At 34.4% G+C, this 24,634-nt stretch overlaps 1 protein-coding gene across 1 annotated transcript in view; it reads right to left on the minus strand.

Moving 5' to 3' along the window:
- Positions 1–6,466: 6,466 nt before the first annotated feature.
- LOC148942716 (uncharacterized) overlaps positions 6,467–24,634 on the minus strand; it is a 57,617-nt gene continuing 39,449 nt past the window's right edge. The window contains exons 4-5 of the mRNA XM_089102339.1: positions 24,478–24,598; positions 6,467–6,846 (exon numbers count right to left, since the gene is read on the minus strand). Coding sequence (XP_088958465.1) covers positions 6,676–6,846; positions 24,478–24,598 — 292 coding nt within the window. The 3' untranslated portion in view covers positions 6,467–6,675. The remainder of the gene's footprint in view (positions 6,847–24,477; positions 24,599–24,634) is intronic.

Consider the following 24,634-nt stretch of genomic DNA (forward strand, 5'->3'; position numbering starts at 1 on the left):
CATAAGGTACATATGCTGGAAAGAAAATTGTTGAAAAAATCACTCAGTCTTCAAACATTTAAGGCGAATGTTTAAAATTGCCAGAGACTTTACCGAAAGATCAAAGTTTGAAATAAGCCGGTACGCACATAATTGTTGAATATGGATCGGAAGTGATGTTGAAGCCCAAAAAAAACGTTGTGGACCCAAAAAATTCAAGTAGAAGTGGTTAAAGTACTTAAACAGTGTGGAAGACCCAGAAAAGTTTTTGAAGCTGAGATTTCACAATTCAACGAGTACTTGCTTCCAAAAAACAAGAAACGCCAGAAAGAAGGAAAAATCACATTATACCGCTGACAAATATTGATATATTGAATGAACTAGATCATATTCCTTATTTTCGAGGTGTTTTTCTTGACATAACTTAAACATACAGTAAAATAAAGTAAAATAAAGAAAAAGGAAAGTGGTGTAATCAATTATGAATGTATGGAATCACCTGGGACGCTTTGAACTTGCTATTTTAATTATAACAAGTATTTATTTGTAGAATTTTGTGATTCCTTTGGAATCCAACCTTGAAGTAAAATTTGAACTATTTAAATACTTCAAACAAACAGATTGCCTATCTTTCTTCTCAAGTCCAAAATTTTAACGAGGTGAAATGTGGTCATTTGTGTGTTGATTATATAAAAAGAAGATTTAAGAGATTAGATCCAGAATATTATTTAAAATTTATTTTCAAATATAAATGGAAGAAAAACTAGAAAAATAGATTATTTGTTTATCGTAGAAGTTTTAAATATTATGGAAATGTTAGTATTGCTTTCTTAGTATCTAGATTTATATTTAGTGCTTCACTTTTATCTGCCTTTGCTATGTTACCCCATGCTTCATTAAGTCTTGGCACAGTTCTGATCGAAATACTTGAAAAATACCTAAGAATAGCAGAAAGAAAGGATGAGTATAAAACTGGTTATTCATTCTATTCAGAATTAAATGCTACGAATAAATCCGAAGAATTCACCAATGATGAAAAAATCAAAAGAGAAAATTAATTAAAGAATATATTACAGTTTTTCATGGTGAAAATGATTTGAAACTGGCAAAATTAACTGGTTATAAATATTGCGTAAAGTCTGTAAAGGTTAACAAATAAATAAAACTCTTCTTACTTTCCACACTATATCCTCCAAAATTTCAGAATATAAACGATCTTTTTTCTATATATATACACGCAATATGTTACTCATATGCCATCTAACCAAGTGACGGAACATTAATTAAAGGTTTGATTTTAACAGCTCAAATTTCTGTTCAAATGAGTACTTAAGAAACCAGAGCTCTATTAAACAAGCCAGACGCAATTGCGTACAGATTTCTGACACATGTTTAGCTTTCTTCCCGGATATTTTTCATTGAATTAAAGAAATGTGGGAAGAAAGCAAAATATTATTTTATACTATCTTCCCTTCGTTTGGGATTGTTTTTTTCTGGACTCCTTTTAGTTTGATAATTTTTCCTTTGATAACTGAATATTTTGTTTTCTTTTATCTGTATCCTAACATTCTTAAAAAATTTTGTTTAACAAAATCATCAACTAATAAATGGAGAACAATTTAAGTGAAATGAAAATGGAAAATAAATACAATCAAACTATTAAGAAAGAAGAATTGGGTCTAGGAATTGAAAACACAATCAAAGGAATTTAATGCGTAAAAACTAAATATGAAAATAAACTCATTATTATTATTGGTTTTAAAGGTGAAAGGGTTGAACTATTTGCACCCAGACGTTTTGATTCTAGAGCGGCTGATCTTGAAAAGAAATTTAAAAAAATTAGATAAAGGTATGATTTTAAAGGCTATTGAAAGAAAAAATAAAGATAATGTAAATTATTTATATATTAATATTGAGCTATCCGCAAAATATTAAATTATATTAAATTATTACATTTTCTCAGTAGTATAGGAAAAATACTCAATATAAGCAACATATATACCACTTTCTTATGTCACAAGCCCAGTTTTGATGGTAAAAGTTATGATGGAAAATCATTGAAAATGTAGGTTTGTCATTTGAAAATAGTGTAAATTAGATTGAGAAGGGGTTAAATTCATGGGTTGATTTAGTTGCTCAAGAATCGGTAACTACTATACTAATTTAAGGGTTGGATGGAGTCTTTAATTTGCTGTGATATTTCATTTGGGGAAATAGCTCCCGCAGCTTGTAGAGGCGTCACATTTGGATCCATCAACAAATGTAAGAAAGTAGGTTTTGTGCGTAGAATTTTTTACCTGGTGGATGGGTTTGTGAGCCATGGTTTCTATGATATTTTAATTTCTGGCATATTTTAACTGATGGGTAAGTCAATAGTCAGGGAGGAGTGGAGCTTAATTTTGGCTTAATGTGATCTCCTGAAATAGGATGATCAGTCTATAGTTGAAGACTGAGTCTATAGTTCATGTGCAACGTATTTGTAAGAAATCTAGATTGGATCCAATTGCGTAGGATTAGCTCCAATTTTTTTTATATGTTTGATTAGGAGGGATTCGTGGCGTCAAAGGACGGGTTGTATCCAAGTCTCCTCACGGACTAATGTAGATAGAGAGCTCCGTTTAACGCCTAATGCTATACTCAAAGCTAAGTTTTTTATTATTATAAGACTCTTTTTATTGACAGTAAAGTAATTGCAATATAGCATGACACCATATTCTATTTGATGTCAGATGTATTGTTCATAAAATTCTATTAGGATTCGGTCACTGTTATCCCAAGAGTGATGTACTCTTCAATAGAGACAAAAACCATCTGATTCCATTTCAACACTCACTTTTGCGAACGTAATCACAATCATAAGGACGTGGGCTCACATTTCACACTTGCTACCAATAATGTACCTTATTTACACTGTTTTCTTTATTCTTCCATTAAGTTACAGTATTAAAAGTCTAATTTCCTTCATAGCTCAGCAAGCCTTCCAACCCTTGTTCTGGTCAATATACTTCTTTAAGAGTATTTTGCCTAGGTGTCTTTTAGCTTCTCGAAATATTGGCAATGGTCTTACTTCTGGCGGTGATATTCTAGGGATATAGTAAATTGTTTTTTTTTCATAGCATGGGTAGCTTGGTTATTCCCATTCTTAAGAGTTGAAGGATTTGTGTCATTTTCAGTATTATGCCTCTTGAAATTTTATGCCACAGGTTAAGTGTCAGAAATATGTGATGTTTTTCTCTGCATGATTATTCGAAACCTTGTTGCTAAATGAAATGACCAGGTGTGTCCAGGTAGTTCAACTACCTTGGATCTGTTCCAAAGGCCAACTCGTTTTCTTCTTTTTTACTTGACTCCGTTCCTTGAATTAGGTTACTTACGAGGTTTAGGAATGCCTCTTTAAAGTTTATCTTTTTTATACTTGAGGAAAAGTCTGTGCCCCCCCCCCCAACTCATCTTTCTACATACCCAGTCCTTTCTCTGTTGTCAATACGGCTAGGCTAGCCGTTCTTTCAATACAAAAGGGCCAGGGAGTGGGAATTGTTATTAGTTGATCTGGGTGTGCGTTGGGGAATCTAAATTCCTATCCCCAGAATGAAGAAATTAAGTCAGTAGCATATTCCTTGAAATGAAAAAATTCCAAACAGAGGATTTGGAGATTGGAGTAGCAATAAAGGAAATACTGAAATTAAAGAGTACCCCCTTAAGTTTAAATATTCCCCATAGTTTATTATGAAAAAGGTGAAAGGCTTAAGGGAAGTATTACAAAAAAGTCAGGCCAGACTGGGTTGACTAGGCCATATGAGGGATGTGAGTCAATTTTGACAAGCCTTAGGACTCCCGTGACTTTTAAACATCGAGATAGGCGTGGACTGATAATGTCGAAGGTGCTGAGGGGGATCTTCCCTCTATGAGAGGGAGCAGTCCCATCAGGGATGGATGTCTGACCTCCAGATCTATCCAAGGTAAACTGGGTGAGGTCAGATTCTTAAGATCAGTCTGAAGAAGTGGGGAACCGAAGATGCGATATTTTTGTTGATAAGTAGAACTAGGTCCTGCAGACGGCAGGTTCTAGCGGTGGTACCTGCTGCTATAGTACACATGAGGGAAGTACTGGTCTGAAGAATTGGGATAGGGTCGCCACGATCAAAACTAGGCGCCAAGAAGGTGAATCTCAGGATGCCCAAAATTTTCCAAGATTTGTTATTTTGAGTAGAGCTCAAACCAACACCGAACCAGAAATCTCGAATTTGGGAAAGGAAGGGAATCTTGATTATTAAAGGGAGATCTTTATTTGGTACTCGAGGATGGCTTATTGTATGCTATGGATGATTCCAACGAAAGAAAACAGATATGTCAATTTCAGACCATTTTATCAGAAAAAATAATTGGCGGAATCATCCGCTTCATGCATTCGAGCCTTTTCTGGGAGCCCTTATGGGAACTGTCAAAACCTTAGATAAATTGAAATAATGTTGTGTTTTTGAAAGCATGGACTGCCAGGCTGAAGAGGCAATAAATGGCCTGTGTTGTGACCTCTGTTTGAGAAGAAATAAAGTTAGTACCACTTACCCCACTCTTTGAGAAAATATGTTTTCCCAATCATCTTTTTATATTTGGTCAATTGATACTACAGGAAAACTGCAACTCTGCGCGAATGGTGACCAATATATAATTATTGCAATTAAACATTTCAGTAAGAAAACAGTAGTAGCACCATCCTAAGACCTTACGTCAAAATGATGTATGGGATTTATAATAAAAGAAATCATATCGCAATTTAGGGGTATGTATTTCTTTTTATAAGATAATGCGTCATGTTTCATGAGTAAAACATTTAAACATTTATTGAAATGGCCAAAGCATTAGGATTTAAAATTTTCACGAAGATTAATAGAATTCGATAAAATTTCAACCTTACAGAGGTTTTGCATCTTTATCAAGTTGGGATTTTATTTCACGCCTTTTATCAAAATGGGTTCTTCTTGAGGCTTTTCGCTGAGGTATTTCTAAAAGCATCTTAATGAAGTAATTATTTTTTGAAATCTCCAACAGTCTGGAATAAATATCAAAAAATTAACAGGCCAAAATGAGCTACTACTCAAATGCCCAAAAGAAGAAGAAAGAGAAGAAGTACTGTTATGCCATATTGTTAATAGTGTGTGTTGATGGTCTAAACATGAAAAATGAAGGACATATTGTTATTCTCATGAATGTCGAGATGTTTATACTTGCTACCATTTGTCTTGTGCTGTGCTGTTTACACCCTTAGTTTCTTATAAAATGGGGCATACATACCCCATTTATATTTCATTTTTCTTTTATTGGTGTATGGGTTAATAAATTGATCTTTATATGCAACACTGCACTCAGTGAGCTCTGGTAGCTGATACGATGCTGGTGTTGGGGCCTCATCATCGTTAGCAACTGGTCGTCTTGCAGAAGATAAATTAGAGTAATGTCTTAAAGAGACAACCAGGACAAATCAGAAGCACCCCTTACTTCTGTTGTTTCTAGTCGTTCCGTCAATGTTTATGACACAAAAATAGACCTCATCGACATGGTTTGCTGCTATTCTCTGAACCCCCGGCACACCAAACCTTAGGGATTTTATTTTTCCCGGTAGCCCACTGTGCGAAACGATCCGTTTGGGTTTTGAATACAGTTTGCGGTGCCCAAGTCTTATCTTGGTCACCAAGCTTGACACCCAAACACCAAAGGTAGACTCTCTTTGCAAAGTTATCAAAAGGTTTATTTTTTCTTGAAAAGTGGACTGTCCATACAATAGCGAATCTCATTGGGATGATGCACACAGCTTCAGCTTGGACTGGAGCTCGTTTTCAATATTTAAAGCACAGACGCTTCGACCTAGCTGCCAAGGTGAGAACTCGCCAACAAACTGCCTTCACTTTCACTCTTAGCTCCATTACCCACCAGACATATACTTCAACCCCTATGAATATTTTTGGAACTAAGTATATTTATTCGCAAGTGATACAGTTAGATCTCAACACTAGTTAGAAACAGGCATTGTTTTTGGGTATACGCTGAAATTGTTCTATTGAGATCCGGAAATTTTGTTTTACGTTTATTACATGTGTAACGCAGTAACACAGTTTGTGCTCTTACGTTTTCTAGTAAAATAATTTTATTACAAATAGTTTATAAATTATTGCAGAACACATTCCAAATAGATGAAATTCAGGACTATCTATCATATCATTTTACATGATTCATATGTAAATCAATATATTTAGGCTCTATTTCTATAACTTCTTATATTTCTTCTTCTATGATCTTTCCTAGCCATAGAGCCTCACAGAGAAGACTATATTTAAAGTTGTTTTTTTAGATATTAGCCTATTGTTGTTTATTTAAGTTACGTTTCAGAAATAAGTCACAAATCTTAATCTTTTTCTGTGTTTAAAGAAAGGTTAACCTGGTTACTGCTTCTCTTCATTGGTTTTAACTTAGAATTAAATAAATTTATTATTGCAAGCTGCATTCTTTGAGGAATGATAGTCTTCTTCTGCACCCGCTGATAGATTAGAAAAAAAAGTTAACCCTTATTTTTAAAATAATCCCAGAGCTATTTTACAAATATGATATACTATATTTATCTTCGCTTTTGAAAAAATTTACCACACCGAAAAGCTCATTAGTAAAAGACTGATTTTGTTTTGCAATTCAGTTCATACCATTTTAAGTATCAAATTTCTTGTTTCTTTTTTCCATGACTTTTAGGGACTGTCTTTTGAGAAATGCTCTTGATGCAACTTCGCCATCAGAGTCTTCCGAATTGGAGCTAAAATAGCTTAGTGTTCTATTTGGGGTATGATCATCGTCTTCTTCTTTTTCCTCTCCTTGGAAAAACTGAAATAGAAATTTGATAATATCACTCTGATTTGGACCTGTAAATACCGTTCTAAAAATAAATCATTTACATTTTTCTTGGAATCGAAATTTTACATAAAGAAATTTGCTGCAAATTTAGACTTTGTAAATTCGGTGGTTTGAGATTGATTTTGATTCCATATCTTCCAGTAGATTATAGAACACAAAAGACCAGAGTTTCTTCTAAATATAAAGTACATTAGATTTCAAATATAGCTGTGTTACTAACACGTTTTAAGACCTTATTTGCTAAACGCTAAATTATAAGAAATTGAGTCACTTTTTTACAATTAGTGTGATACGTGGACTAATTATTACTAATTTTCTAGGCTAGTGATCTATGTAATGTTCGGAAAAAGTTAGCTCCAGTCTTTATCTATTTCATATTTTACTTCTTTGTGCCCTGAAGCCTTACGCGATTTTCTTATCGTTATGTTGCTGTTGTTTCAAGAACTTAAAAATATGGTTATAATAGAAATTTTAGCACTAAATAAGAAACACAATTAAAATGTTTACACCAGGTAAAGTTTTTACACGGTAAAACTTAGTCGGTACATCGGTATCCGAGTCCGGCTTCTATGAATCTAAAGTTGTGTCAACAGCTTGCAAATTTCAATACCCAATATATTTGAAGCTACGTAAAATTAGGTATTGCCTATTCCTAATTTCAGTGCTCAGAACAATCAGTAAAGTAATGTAGATAATACGATTGTGTATATAATGGGCCCCAGTAGGAACAATATTTTCAAAATATCGTTCTTCTAGGAAGACACAGTCAATAATGTAGGTGGAGAAAATAGGAAACAAGTGTCCGTTGATGCTTAACATCTATTCAACCTTTAGCCAAATCTTTTTGAATTGAAAAAAAAATGTACAGCCACGGGAAATAAAACTTGTATGTCTGCTAAAATATATCTGTAGTTTTTCCAGCCAAAAACAAATTGGAGGACAACTTTCGCAGAAACTCCATCCCTAGGTTAGTCATATCATTTTAGGAAGGAAGGAGAATTCTTCTTCTTCTTCTTCTATTTAACAGCAGGCGGGCTTTTCAGTATAACTATTTAGCCCTTTTCCTTTTGCTTCACTCTGTGGGCTACAGAGCTACTGGCTTGATTGCCTCATATTTATTAGATATATTCAGATATCTTTCAGCAGATCTTTCGACTCTAGGAGTTCAAATATAAGATGATAGATGTCGATTTCTATGCTCTGTGTGCAGGTACAGTTGGCTAGGCTCTTGGCTGATAGTGGGATTTTGTGGTGTTTGAAGTATTTTAACAGTTTATAAAGCAATGTATGTTGTGCAGACGTCATCATATTACATTCAAATATGAAATGGTCAATTTTTTAATTATTCATATTACAATGCCTGCAAATAGGGGACAGGGGAATTGAACCACTTGAATTAGAAAGCTTATATGAGAATGCAAGGAAATTTAGTCCATTTGTTCCAGAACTAATTCTATGATAAATTTTAGAAAGATACTTATTGAGAAAGGGGGGAAGGATAGGATTAATCTTATTAAAATTAATATCTGATAGCCTCCATCGGTAAATATCTCTAATTGGGATTGGTCTCCCACTTGGCTGGTCAATATTTATAGCATTTTTTGCTATTTCATCAACCTGATGATTACCACTTATGCCAGAGTGGCTAGGAATGTACTGAAAGTAATTTTTTATGCGACTTGAAGCAAGATTATCAATAATACTGAGACAATGATAAGTGTCAATGTCCAACTTATATTGAGGAGCTGAGGCCAGCAACTCAAGGCTTGATAAAGAGTCGGAATAGATGATAATATTATTCAAATTTTTAATCAAAGGTTGGTTTTGCTTAAGGTGTTCTAATGCCATGATTATGGCATTTAACTCAGGAGACATTATAGATAAATTATTAAATAATCTCTCTCCCATTGCAATTTTCAGGTGAGGAAGGAAAACACCACTTGAAACATTCTCATCCATTTTTGACCCATCAACAAATATTTGGAAGTGATTTTTATAGGTAATTGTTTTAAGTTCTGCAAATTTTTTCTGGACAAAAGCAATGGGGGTTAAATCTTTATTCCATTTTGACAATTCAGTATTTATTATGGGAAATGACCAATTCCATGGAGGGGTTTGGGGGAAAGTAGGTGCAATAGAATTTGCTGGTACAGGGAACTTCTTTTGAATATTGGCATACTCATCTGCAATACCTCTATACATGGCTGGATTTCTTAACCAATTATGTAATGTGTGTGAGCTATTTGATTCAATTTTTGTAAGATGTTTTATCAAGAGAAAGCTACGTCTCTCCCTTATTGTTGTTAATCCACTCTCCATAAGCAGAAACTTGGTGCTTGTGGGTTTCCTAAGACCAAATATGAGACGTATTATATCATTTTGTGTTGTTTCAATTTTTTGCATCTGGGTCTTTGCACATGCACCATAGACAATGAGCCCATAGTCAATATGGGGTCTTATATGTGATTTATAAAACTGGAGTAAGGTTTTCTCCTTACAACCCCAGGGTGTGGAAAGAAGTCTTTTTAGTATATTTCCTTTTCTATAACATTTTTTTATTGTGTTTGAAATGTGGAGGTGGAAATTAAGTTTTTGGTCAAGCATGAGACCTAGGTAATTAATATTATTATCTTCTGGAATAGTTTTTTTATTTAGAGTTAGTTTTGCATTAACATGGTTTCGCTTCCGGTGAAATAGGATTATTTTTGACTTGGTGGGTGCAATGGGTAAATCTGAATGTTGAGAAAATTTTTCAAACTGGAAAAGTGACTTTTGCAGATTTGACTTTGCTATCTGAAAGGTGTTGCCAGATGACCATAGCTCCAGATCATCAGCATATTGTAGATTTGTGTGGGGTAGGTTCATGTCCCAGAGATATAGGGCAAAAAGGAGGCAACTGAGGACTGCTCCCTGAGGTAGGCCTTTGGATATTGTCTTTTGGGGTGAAGAGGCTGAACCAACACAAACAATGAAACTTCGCACTTCTATGAAGGATTTAATAAGGGATACTAGCTTAGGAGGTACTCCAAGGTTTGCAAGTTTATTTAAAAGGATTTGGTGGTTCACATTGTCATAAGCTCCTTCAAAATCTAGGAAAGCTGCCACTAGGATATTATTTTTTGAGAAAGATTCATTCATTGCATTTGTTAGCAAAATGAAAGCATCTGTTGAGGAGTGGTATTTCCTGAATCCAGTTTGAGTGTGTGGGATCAATTTATTTTTCTCAACAAACCAGAGGAGTCTGTGATAAATAATTTTCTCCATTATTTTCCCCATCACAGGTGTAATAATTATGGGCCTATAAGACTCAGGGTTATCTTTTGGTTTATTTTTCTTTAGGATTGGTAGGAGGGACGAACATTTCCATATATTGGGGAACCTAGAAGATGCCCAAGCGTGATTATAACAATTTAGCAGTTCTTGTTTGTATGAAGGTGTGAGATTCTTTATCCATGTAGGGTGTATATTGTCATAGCTACTGCTAGTTTTGGACCTAATATGATGTATTGCATTATTCAATTCCTGGATTGAAAATGGATTAGTTATGTACTCGGATCCTGGGCATGGTTGGTAACAAGGGTTCATAGGAATTGTGGACAGTTTGCTTTGATTATTTGATGTTAGCTTATTAACAAAAAGAGTTGCAAATAGATTAGCCTTTTCATTATCATTGTCATAATGGGTATTATTATGTATAAGCTCATACAGGAGTGGGTTGGGAGAAGTCTTTTTCCCACATATGTGGCTTATGACTTAATGTATAATTGGCTCATTTGTTTCTCTGGAGAGATTATTTGCAAAATTATTCCAGTATTTATATTTAGCATCTATTATAGTCCTTTTTAGATTAGTTTCTGCTTGTAATTTTTTTAAATATGTAGTAGGTGTTGGTTTTTTTATGAATTCTGTCCTAGCGGCCTTTTTTATCCTCCATTTATTTAGGCACTCATTTGTCCACCATGCTTTAGGAATTTGTTTAGGGAATGTTTTCTTAGATGTTTTCCTGCGGATAGCATGTGAGCTGTATTTATTAGTAAAGATGTCAACGCCTCAGCATGTGTGTCAACTGTTGTGTTAGAAATGCATGAACTTTGGGTGAAACTTGTAATTTCATCATTTAGCTTATTTTGGAAAATAGACCAATTTGCTTTAGTGTTGATATATTTGGATGTATGAGATAAAGTTTCAGCAGGTTCATTTAGGGAGCAAACTATAGCAAAGTGGTCTGTACATAGACTATCAATTTTATTTATGTAAATTTTGTTCAAAAAATTTAAAGACACAATTTGTAGGTCAATTGTGGAGAAATTGCCACTTTTGGGGTTGAAATAGGTATTCAGGTTTGGAGGGGTAGCAACAACTAATTCATTATTATTTGAAGTCATATGCTTAATAAATTTACCAGCTTTATTTGCTGGTTTATTCCCCCACAAAAGGCTGTGGGCATTGAAATCACCACAAATAATGATATTTTTTAACATATTAGAATTATTTATATAATTAAAGAAATCCTTGGCATCTGTAGTTTGGCCATTAGGGTTATAAAAGCTTATTATGTAGGTTTTTAAATTATTCAGCCAAACACTTATACCAATTACATCAACATCATTTTCAAAATCTGGAAATTTGATGCCACAAAATTTTATATTATTATTAACTAATAAAGCTACACCACCTCCTTTTCTCTCTGAAGATCTATCCTTTCTCAGGATAGTATATCCCAGAGACTTAATTTGTTGATTTTGGGTTAAATGAGTTTCCTGGAGGCAAGCAATATTAATTGAAGTATTATTCATAAATGATATTAGTTCATTTAGCTTATTTTCTGTGAGTGATCTTACATTCCATTGGAGTATTGATAAATGTTGTGTTGTTGATTTATTCTTCATGTAACTGCGTATCAATGTTCAGCTTTGTTAACAGTAAAGCAAGATCTTTTTTTGCTTGAATGAGCATATCATCTGGGATGTAGATTTTTGCCAATTCTGCAATAATTTTTGTTTTCTGTAGTGGATGTATGTTCATGGCCTGAACTGCATTACAGTTTAGAATGAATAAGCATATATTTGGGGATTGCATGTTTGGTAGTGCATCCTGTTTGTTGGTTAAGGGATTGATTCCTGGTAGTGTTTCTGGTTTGTTTCTTCTTGGGAGGGAGGGCCAGGCTGGCCTCATCTCACCGGACAAGGAGGCTTGTTGGCTTGGTGAGTCCGTCGGAGAGGGATGTGAGCTCGGTGCCTTAGAAGATGGTGTTGTCTCTGGGGTGCTTGATGCATTGGGGGCATTTGACTTCGGGGTTTTGGTTGGTTTCATTACAGGCTTTATTTGGTATTGTTGGGCAGTATTTGCTTCCATTGCTGCAAAGGGATATGGGATGGCTTTCTCTGTTGATATTTGGAGTGTTAGAGCTCTTTTCTTGTATGCAGGGCATAATGATTTATTTGTAGATTCATGTGGGCCTTTGCAATTGATGCATGTAGGCTGAGTGTTGTTGCAAGTTGTCAGCTCTTTAGGATGGAAAGATTTGCAATTACTACACTCTTGGAGAATTTCATTGCATTTGTTTGTTGTGTGTCCCAGTTTGAAACACTTCTGACACTGACTAGGCTTAGGTTTGTATTCCTTGTGTGGTTTGATTTGCCCAAATAGGAATAATTTTTCTGGGATATCAATTTTATCCTTCAGTGTGAATAAGAAGGATCTACTAGTTTTTAGGCCATTAGAGTTGGGTTTTCCAAGTTGGGTAACATCCTCAACTGGGATTGTGTTTCCAGCCCTATCTGAAAGGTCTTCTTTTAACTCCTGAGTAGATATCTCTGGGGGAACATTATAAACTACTATTTTTGTTGGTGATTGTTTTGGGTTCCAATTAGATGCAATAATTGGGTTATTCAGAAGGGATTTAAGGTTAATTATTGTATCTGCTGATTTCTGATCTTCTACAGCTATTAGCAGAGATCCATCACGGTTAATGTTAAGAGAGAACATTGATTTTAACAATTTAAAAATTGCAACTTTTATTGCAGTGATCATTTTTATTTCAAAGGGGGTAGTGGGAGTAATTTTAAGGTAAATTCCTAAGTTTTTAGAGGGAGGATCTTGGGCAGGGAGAGGGGAATTGCTTTTAATTGGGGAGATTTTTTTCCTTTTTTAGAACTTCTAGAGAGGACCTCTTGAAACCCATTATCATCTATGGTTACATTAGCCCCTACACTTATCATTGTCCTATTCTCCGAATTGGAGCTATCATTAGAACTTTGAGATAGGGTGCTTGACCAGCCAGGATGGGTATCTTTCACTATGACACTTTCACTTGAATTTGATTTGGGATCTGGGGGGACTTTTTTTTTGGAGGACTTCTAATCATTGCCTATTGGAAAAAGCTTTAAACACAGAAATAAAAATAAAACAAGAACGGAAAATAGATTATATCAAACCGTCTGTATTTTACTATGGAGGAAGATAAACACCACAGTATAGCCCTGAGGATGTCTTGAGCAGAATTGGTTTGGTACAACTGCTGATTAGAATAGATAATAATCACAAGAAAATATATTTCGATTTTCTTAAAAGGTTGCTGCTGCTGTTGAAACTCCATTATTAAAACACTTCATTATTATTGAAGTTGACACAATCTTCTTCTTCCTCTAATTGCAAGTGAAATGTTGCTGAATTTAGAGTTATAAAATTTTAATTTACCGTCGAATTGAAATCTTTGTCGTAGAAATTTGAAAAAGGGCTCATTCGATTGGAAATTCAAGGGTCTAGTGCCTTTTTTAATAGTCAAAAGTGATTTGAGGGCAACTAACCCCCCTCTCGCGCCCACCTTTCCCCAAACACATCCAATCAACATTTTCAGATAGCCATTTTGTTCAACATAGTTGAAGGTTCTTGAAATTTGGTCTTTGAGGATGAAACCCCCCCCCACAGCTCTCAGGGCAAGGTTATAAGTTATACCCGTGGGACATATAAGGTTTTTATAGAAAGCGCTGTCCTAGAAACTTCAAAAAGAGCTCATTAGATTGGAAATTGAAATGGCTAGTGCCCTTTTTAAAAGTTGAAAATGATTGGAAGTCAACTAACACCCATTCGACACCCACCGTCTCCCCAAAAATATCAAATCAAATTTTGAGATAGCCATTTTTTCCACGTAGTTTAAAGTTCAGGAAAATATACCTTTGATTAGAACACTCCCTCCACAGTCTTCAGGGGAAGGGTTATAATTTATGCCCTGGGGGCATATAAGTTTTTATTAAAACTTTGTCGTAGAAACTAGAAAATGGGCTCATTTGACTGGAAATTCAAAGGGCTAGTGTCATTTTTAATAGTCTCGAAAGTGATTTGAAGGTAAATAGCCCCCTCTCACGCCCACCATTTCCCCAAACGTATCCAATCAGAATTTTTAGATAGCCATTTTATTCAACGTAGTTGAAAGTTTTGGAACTTAGGTCTTCAAAGATGACAACCCTTCCACCCCTACAGCTCTCAGGGCAAGGGTTGTAAGTTATGATCTGGGGGCATATAAGGTTTTTATAGAAACCGATTTTGTAGAAACTTCAAAAAGGGGCTCATTCAATTGGAAATTGAAAGGGCTAGTGCCCTTGAATAGTCAGAAGTGATTGAAGGGTTACTAGCCCCTCTCTCATGCCCACCATTTTCCAAAAACACATTCAATCAATATTTTGAGATATCCATTTTGTTCAACGTTGTCGAAAGTTCTGGAAATTACGTCGTTTAGGATGATAATCCTATCAGAGCTGTCATCACAAGGGTTTTAGGTTATGCCCTTGGGGCATATAAGGTTTAAATAGAAAGTTCTTGTAGAAATTTCAAAAAGGGCTGATTTGATTTGAAATTGAAATTGCTCTTTTTAATAGTCGAAAGTTAGTGGAGAGGAATTAACCCCCCTCTCACGCCCACCATTTCCCCAAAGACATTCAACCAAAGTTTAGAGAAAGCCATTTTGTTCAACGTAGTTTAAAGTTCTGGAAATTATGCATTTAAGGATGACAAACCCCCCAGAACCCCCAGGACAAAGGTTGTAATTTATGCCCTGGAGTATAATAGGTTTTTATAGATAGCGTCGTCGTATGAACTTCAAAAGGGGCTCTTTCAATCGGAAATTGAGAGGGCTAGTGCTCTTTTTAATAGTTGAAAGTGATTGGAGGGTAACTAACCCCCCCTTCACGCCCACCATACCCCAAACACATCCAATCAAAATTTTCAGATAACCATTTTGTTCAACGTAGTAAAAAGCTCTGGAAATTATGTCTTTGAGGATGACACCCCCCGTCCTCAAGGCAAGGGTTGTAAGTTATGCCCTTGGGGTATATAAGGTTTTTATTGAAAGTTTTGTCGTAGAAACTTCAAAAGGGCTCATTTGATTGGAAATCGAAAGGGCTAGTGCCTTTTTAGTAGTTGAAAGTGATTGTAGAGAGACTAATGCCCCTATCACGCCCACCATTGTCCCAAACACATCCAATCAAAATTTTGAGATAACCATTTTGTTTAACGTAGTTGAAAATTCTGGAAATTAGGTCCTAGAGGATGGCCACTACCCTCACAGACCTTAGTGTAAGGGTTGTAATTTATGCCCTGGGGGGCATATAATGTGTTTATAGAATGCATTGTCGTAGAGAATCAGAAACGGTTAATTCGATTGTAAATCGAAAGGCATAGTGCCCTTTTTAATAGTCGAAATTGATTGAAAGACTTGACATTTTTATAGGAAAGATCGATGTCAATATAATGTACTATTTTTCTGTTGTTGTTGTTGTTTAGACCAGGGCACTTTGCATCGAAGGAGTTGTCGTAGGAACTTCGAAAAGGGTTCCTTCGATGTAGAATAGAAAGGGCTGATGCCCTTTTTAATAGTCGAAATTGATGGAAGGGAAACTTATCCCCCTCTAATGCCAACCCTTCCATTTGTCTTTACATTTAAAAAACTAAATGTTGCCTTAAAATTAAACCAAAATCCACGGTGTTGATGATAATTGCCAATAAGGCATCTCATCAGTTTCCCAAGAGCGACTGAGGGTATTATATTCAAACTTTTGGGGCTACTTCTGCTCTTCAAATCTAACCAAATCAGAAAAGCGCAAGTGTATCCAAGCTACAAAGAAATTAAACAGATTTTTTTGCGAATAACATCAAGTTTTCCATTTCAAGTCGACTAGAGGAGGTTTGAAACTAAATTGAACACTACTATTTGTGTACAGATTTTTAAAAGGGTGTATGATGTTAAAAATTGCTGAAAATTTTTCTCCAGCATACAAATAGCAGGTCATTCTTAAGAAAAACAAAAGATTTAAACTATTATTTTCTTTTTACCTGAAAAAACTATGTCAATATAATACGAACAGAAATTAATTAAAAAGAAATTTTCCACAGAAAAAGTTTTTCAAAGAAAAGTAAAGAAATCAATTAAACGAAAAATGAGCAAAAATAAAATCAAATAATCTATAAAGCGTGAAACTATCACAAATCAGTATCGATAAATAAATGAAACCCATAACGAACAGAAATTACAATAAACAACCGAGTCAAACCCAAAACGAGCAGAAATTAAAGTAAGCTGGGCTCAAAACCCCTATGCTTTCAAAAGGCCAGAACATAATTCCCACTTTACTGAAAAAAATACAAATGAATGTGCATTGTCAGTTTAATATACATATACGGATATTTAGTAATCAAAATGTTAACTTTATTTGATTCATTAAAGTTATAAAATTAAAAACATTTATATTTTTTTTATTTTTGTTTAATGTAGTTCTTTACTTTTCCTTGAAAAAATTATTTTGCGTAAAAAGTTTTTTTAATGAATCTTTACAAGTGAGCAATAATTGTGTATATATACTTATGTATTTATACATGTTCTTTTTCGAGAAATTGGTTATTTAGGAATATTTTTGCATAAGAAAACAATCTAGATAGTTCAGAAGTCTGAGAAAATTCGTCAAGACCCTTAATTTTGGTTTTATGCAAATGAGGTCATGTAGTAAAAATTACGATGACTTTATGCACGTAAAAAAATACAATGACGTGTTATTAAGTCAAGGCATTAAAAATTGCAATGAAGTTATGCACGTAAAAAAATTACATTGACGTCATGTACGTTATAACATCATATAACGTCATTCCTCCTATATAAAATACCTGAGTTTCGAAATTTTGTCAGTTATTTATCCAACACAATGTCTAAATCAAGACCCAAAAAACAAAAATTTGCAGTTGCAGTTACTATAAATGTTGATTCTGTGGAACCAACACCTAAACTATCAAACGTGATAGATGTGGAAATCGACGGCCAAAACCATCAGTTACGGCAACACCAATACGGGCAGCTAAAGAAAATACCATTGCTAAAGTATCTGAAGTAATCAAAATCTAAAAACGTGTCAAAAATAAAAATTAATATCAAAGACGCGCGCTGTTAGAAGACAAACGAAAACGAGAATTAGAGCGTATGAAAAATGAAAATGAACAGCAAAGGTATGGTTTGACAGTCAAAAATGACAGTGCTGAGGATTGGGTTTGGGATTTTGACAAGCACGAGGTCATTAATACTTGCCAGGCTAGTTAAGGAAACTAGTTAAGAAAACTTGTTAAGAAAACATGTTAATAATACTTGTTAAGAAAACAAAGGTTCTACGATATGTGTTTCATAATGACAAAAGATAAGTTCAACCATCAATTGCGACAACACCAATACAGGCAGCTAAAGAGAAGTCCATTGCTAAAGTATCTGAAGTAATCAAAATAGCAAAATCGTTTCAAAAATGAAAATGCACAGCAAAGACACGGGAGGTTACAAGATATGCGAAAACGACAGTTAGAACGTATGAAAAATGAAAATGAACAGCAAAACTACGGACAGTTAAAATATATACAAAATAAAAATTAGGGCACGTGAAAAATAAAATTGAAGAGCAAAGATTACACAGTCGCAAATGGTTTCACAGTCGCAAATAGTAGTGATGATTATTGGGTTTCGGATTTTGACATGGATGAGTTTATTAACAATTACCAAGCCTTTGTTAAGAAAACAAAGGTTCGACGATATTTGTTTCATAATGACAAACGACAAGCCGAGGCAAAAATCAAAATTCAACCTATTATAAAACATCCGAAACCTGATACTACATAAGCATCTGTAAACAAAATAAATGTTCAGAAATATGTTTTTTAATGACAAAAGACAAGCCGAGGCAAAACAAAAAGATTCTAAAGGACCACAAACACAAGGAAAAGAAAGTTTTCGGTTGTTGGATTTACCAAAAAGGACAAGAAATGGAGAAAGACAACAACGCCTGACAGGCAAGATGAAAAGAGATACAAGCCTTGCAGTGGCCAGGGAGCTGTTTCATTAGAAAGAGATCTACAAAGACAATGGGCAGCCCAAGAAAGAAAAAAGAAAGATAACCCAACCAACAGAAATAACATCTGTCTTTCCAGAAAATTTTCAATTTCAATTTATCCGGGTCACAGCGGATCTACAGAGACAATTGGCAGCCCGAGAAAGAATAAGAAGAGTAACTCAGCCAACACAAATAGCACCTGTCTTTCCAAAAGATTTTTAATTTTCAGTTAGTCCGGGTTGAAGCGGTAGTTATATTGAAAGTTATAATAAAGAACGAACTCTTGCCTATATTAACTTGTATAGACAATTTTACATAAAGGATCAATATAGCTTATTATAATCAGGGTTTTAGCGGTAGCAAGAAACCTAGTAAGAGTTACATAGAGGATCAGTATAATTAATTATAAAAGCGGATTACTTAAGTTTTATCGGGATTATGGCTGTAGAGATAGCTGAAACCGAGTAAAGAACAAACCATTGCAGATATTCAGGTTGTAGCGGTAGCTAGCAGTCTAGTAAGAGACGATCACGTCCCATAATAAAAAACGAAATAGTCTGTAAAACCTAAAACTAGAGTCAGATCATCAAAAACAGAAGTCCGCTATTAGAAATCTATTATTACAGTATTCGGATGTTGTAATTCAAACTAGAAAAATGTTTGAAATTTTAAAATTAGTTTGTTTTGTTAGATAAAATCCAATGAATTTAAATATTGACGAAGACCACACTGCCTTTCCATATCAAGCAAACACAACTTAAAAACAATAGGGAAATTTTTTCCAAGACAGTGCAATTTAAATCGGTGAATATTTCGGCCCTATGTCCAAGGGCCGTCTTCAGCACAACATTAAAGAAAAAAATATAAGTTGTTTATAAGTTGTTTATAAGTGTTTTAATGTAAGTTGTTTATATATAAATTTTTGTTGTTTGATTTTATGAGTTTGATTTTATACTCACAAACTTACGCATTCAGTGTATTACTCCGGCACGAAAACTTGTTATTCAATACTTTAGCATTAAAAGGAAATAATTGTATATATATATATATATATATATATATATATATATATATATATATATATATATATATATATATATATATATATATATATATATATATATATATATATATATATACATATATATATATATATATATATATATATATATATATATATATATATATATATATATATATATATATATATATATATATATATATATATATATATATATATATATATATATATATATATATATATATATATATATATATATATATATATATATATATATATATATATATATATATATATATATATATATATATATATATATATATATATATATATATATATATATATATATATATATATACATATATACGAATATATATACACCATACTTATCGGTTGTCAGCCATACTACCCATGAGCACATAAGATGACTCAAGATTGTGTCAGGAACGTCGTAGGTCAATAATAATCATCGATATAGCTCAACATTAGCTAAAGGTAGTATTATAAACTGACGATAGCGATGGTACTCACAATCAAAAGTGTCCCACACTCAGAAGCGTGAGACTCCATAAATTCATTGGGAGGGAAGGAAAAAAATGCATTGCTTAAAATCTAGGGGGGCAATTTTTGTTTTTTTTTTCAATAAGAATACGAAAAAAAGAAAATTTCTAATAAATATCCCAAACAAGTATTTCTCAAATGTTAGGGGTAACACATGACCCCTGACCCCTCCAAACGACACCATTATCCACATTCCAATTTCACACAAATTATTATAATGGTGTGTTGTTGCTTAAAAACCAATATAAAAGGCCGAAAAAGTGTAGTATATCTAAGTTTTCAGCTTTTTTTTTTGAAAATTCTTATTATGTTCATGTTCAATTAAATTAAATTCATTTTTTATGCTCATATTTTTAGTTTTTATAATACTTTCTTTAATACGGAGTTTTCAAAAAACTATTAAGAGTTATTCTTAGTGCTGTTGTGGGTATTTTTTTTAAACAATAAACTTAAATTGATCCAAGCACTTAAATTATACCAGTCAAAATTTTTACAGTTTATGTAATGTTTGCTTGTATTTTTCATCCAAATGCAAAGACCCAAGCAACGAAGTTTTTTTATTTCTAGATTCCTAACCCATCATTCTATTAGTTAATTTAAAATCTTTTTCCACAAAACCACTTTTTCGAAGAAAAGTAAAGAACTCCATTAAAAAAAAATGAGCAAAAATAAAATCGAATAATCTACCAAGCGTGAAACTACCACAAATTAGCATCAATAAATAAATGAAACCAAAAACGAACAGAAATTGCAATAAATAACCGAGTCAAACTCAAAACGAGCAGAAATTAACATAAGTTGGGCGCAAGGTCCCTATATTTTCCCAAGGCCAGAACATAATTTGCACTTTACTGAAAAAATTTAAATGTTTTTAATTTTATAAATTTAATTAATCAAATAATTTTAAAAATTTTATTAATAAATATAAGTATATGTATATTAAACTTACAATTAATAATCATTTGTATTTTATAATTAAAGTGCAAATTTTATTCTGGCCTTGGGAAGGCATTGGGGTTTTGCATCCAACTTATGTTAATTTCTGCTCGTTTTGGGTTTGATTCGGTTAATTATTGTAATTTATGTTCGTTTTGGGTTTCATTTATTTATTGATGATGATTTGTGGTAGTTTCACGCTTGGTAGATTATTTGATTCTATTTTTACTCATTTTTTGTTTAATGGAGTCTTTACTTTTCTTTGAAAAAGTTATTTTGTGGAAAAAGTTTTTAAAATTAATTTCTGTTCGTTTTATATTGACATAGTCTTTTCAGGGGAAAAAAAATACTACTTTAAATCTTTTTGTTTTTTAAAGACTTTATAGTTTGGCCTGCTAATTGTATGCTTGAGAAAAATTTTCAGCATCTTTTAACAACATACACCCTCTTATAAATCTGGACACAATTAGTACTGTTTAATTTAGTTTCATATCTCATCTAGTTGACCTAAAATGAAGAACTTGATACCATTCGCAAAAAATCTGTTTACTTTCTTTGATAGCTTGGATACACTACGGTATTTTGATTTGATTAAATTTTTAGAGCAATGGGAGGGTTGGCGTGAGAGGTTGGGAGTGGAAGGGGGATTAGTTGCACTCAAATCACTTTTGACTATTAAAAAGGGCATCAGCCCTTTTTATTTTCAATCGAATGATACCTTTTGCGATGTTCCCACGACAGCTCCTTCGACACGAAGTACCCTGGTCTAAACAAAAACAACAACGCAAAATAATACATTATACCCACTTCGATCTTTAGTACAAAAATGTCAAGCCTTCCAATCACTTTCAACTATTAAAAGGGAACTAGGCCTTTCGATTTCCAATCGAATGAGCCCTTTTGGAAACGACCACGCTTTCTATAAACACTTTATATGCACCCAGGGCATCAATTACAACCCATACCCCAAGGTGTGTGGCGTGAGAGGGGTGTTAGTCGCCTTCCAATCACTTTCGACTATTAAAAAGGGCATAAGCAACTCCAATTTCCAATTGAATGAGCGCTTTCGAATTATCTACGAAAACTTCTTCGATACGAAGTGCCCTGCTCTAAAGGAAAAAATTAATAAATAATACATTGTGCCAACATCGTTCTTATATGCCCCCAGTGCATAACTTAAAACCCTTCCCCTGAGTCTTTTGGGGGAGTGTCCTCCTCTTTACTTAGTCCCCGTTTCTTTTCTCGTTCTCGAGTGTCCCCGTTCTTTACTTAGGTAGCGCCATCGTGCTGCCTGTGATTTATACAACAACCTTTTATATAAACCTTACATGCCCCCAGGGCATAACTTGCAACAGCTAAACTAAGGGCTCTGAGGGAGTTATCATCCTAAAAGACCTAATTTCCCGAATGTTCAACTACGTTGAACAAAATGGATATCTAAAAATTTTGATTGGATGTGTTTTGGAAAATGGTGGGGGGGAGAGGGACGTTAGTTGCTATTCAATCACTCAACTATTAAAAACTATTAAAAAGAGCACTATCCATTTGAATTTCAAATCGAATGAGCCCTTTTTCAAGTTTCTACGACAAAGATTTCAATAGAAACCTTATATACCCCCATTGCATAATCCTTGCCCTGAGGGCTGTGGGGGAGTGTTCTCCTCAAAAATATATTTTCTATCAGGAAATCAACTACGCTGAACAAAATGGCTATCTCAAAATTTTTATTGGATATGTTTGGGGGAATGATGGACGTGGGGGGGGGGGGTGCTAGTTGCCGTCCAATCACTTTTGACTATTAAAAAGGGCACTAACCCTTTGAATTTCCAATCGAATGAGCTTTTTGAAGTTTCTACGACAACGAATTTTTTTAAAACCTTATATGCCCCCAGGGCATAACTTAAAACCCTTGCCCTGAGAGCTGTGGGGGATGACCTGCTCATAAAAATATTTTCTATCCGGTTATCAACTTCACTGAACAAAATGGCTGTCTAAAAATTTTCATTGCATGTGCTTTGGGAAATGATGGGTGTGGGGGGGGGGTCTAGTTGCCGACCAATCACTTTCGACTATTAAAAAGGGCACTAGACCTTGGATTTTCCAATCGAATGAGCCTTTATTTAAGTTTTTACGACAACGCCTTCTATATAAAACTTGTATGCCCCAGGGCATAACTTGAAACCCTTGCCCTAAGGGTTATGGGGGAGTGTCCTCCTTAAAAACATATTTTCTATCTGGAAATCAACTACCCTGATCAGATTGGCTATCTCAAAATTTTGACTGGATGTGTTTGGGGGAATGATTAGCGTTGGGGGGGGGGACTAGTTGCCCTCCAATCAATTTCGACTACTAGAAAGGGTACTAGCGCTTCGAATTCCCAATCGAATGAGCCTTTTTTGAAGTTTCTAAGACAACACCTTCTATAAAAACCTCATAAGCCCCCAGGGCATAACTTAAACCCCTTACCCTGAGGGTTGTGGGGGACTGTCCTTCTCAAAAACATATTTTCTATCTAGAAATCAACTACGCTTAACAAAATGGCTATCTCAAAATTTTGATTGGATGGGTCTGGGGGAATGATGGGCGTGAGGGGTGCTAGTTGCCCACTAATGACTTTCGACTATTAAAAAGGGCTCTAGAACTCTCAATTTCTAATCGAATGAGCCCCTTTTGAAGCTTCTACGACAACCCCTTCCATATGAAATGACCCTTCCATATGAAGTGCCCAGCTCTAAAGGAAAAAAATAAATATTACATTGTGCCAACATAGTTATTATAGTCTCTCAGGGCATAACTTATAACCCTTGCCCCGAAGGTTGTGGGGAGTGTCCTCCTTAAATACATATTTTATATCTGGAAATCAACTACGCTGAACAAAATGGATCTCTCAAAATTTTGATTGGATGTGTTTTGGGAAATGATGAGCGTGGGGGGAGGGCTACTTACCCTACAATCACTTTCGAATATTAAAAGGGGCGCTAGCCCTTTGAATTTCCAATCGAATGAGCTTTTTTTGAAGTTTCTACGACAACACTTTCTATAAAAACCTTATATGCCCCCACGGCATAAATTAAAACCCTTGCCCTGAGGGTTGTGGGGTAGTGACCTCCTAAAAACATATTTTCTATCTGGAAATCAACTACGCTGAACAAAATGGCTATCTCAAAATTTTGATTGGATGTGTTTGGAGGAATGATGGGCGTGGGGGGGCTAGTTGCCCTCCAATCACTTTCGACTATTAAAAAGGGCACTAGGCCTTTCAATTTCCAATCAAATGAGCCTGTTTTGAAGTTTCTACGACAATTTTTTCTGTAAAATCATATATGCCCCCAGGGAATATCTTACAACCCTTGCCCTGAGGGTTGTGTCGGAGTGTCCTCCTAAAACATATTTTCTATCTGGAAATCAACTCCGCTGAACAAAATGGCTATATCAAAATTTTGATGGGATATGTTTGGGGAAATGATGGGCGTGGGGGGGGGCTTGTTGCCCTCCAATCACTTTTGACTATTAAAAAGGGCACGAGCCACTCCAATTTCCAATCGAATGAGCCCTTTTTGAAGTTTCTACGACAACTCCTTTGATACAAAGTGCCCAGGTGGAGAAAGCAAAAAAAACTCATTGTGCCCACATTGTTCTTTACTGTGATTGCCTAGGGCTTACAGGTTTAATTAGTATTATTTAGCCTTCAAGAGAACTTGGGTTATTTGACACCAAAATACATACCTCTTCACTGTGCCCACTCAGATTTTGCTTCTTAGCCACTAATATTCGGATAAGTCCTCCAAAATATCTGAGCATCTTGTCTGGCAGCACTTGTTGAGGATCAATTCTGAGGAATTGCTCAACCAAAATAAAGAAATAAAAATTAATTTTTAATAAG

The sequence above is a fragment of the Artemia sp. Qi Xiang Cuo genome, chromosome 16 (genome assembly GCF_049724085.1).
Source record: "Artemia sp. Qi Xiang Cuo chromosome 16, ASM4972408v1, whole genome shotgun sequence".
Taxonomy (NCBI): Eukaryota; Metazoa; Arthropoda; class Branchiopoda; order Anostraca; family Artemiidae; genus Artemia; species Artemia sp. Qi Xiang Cuo.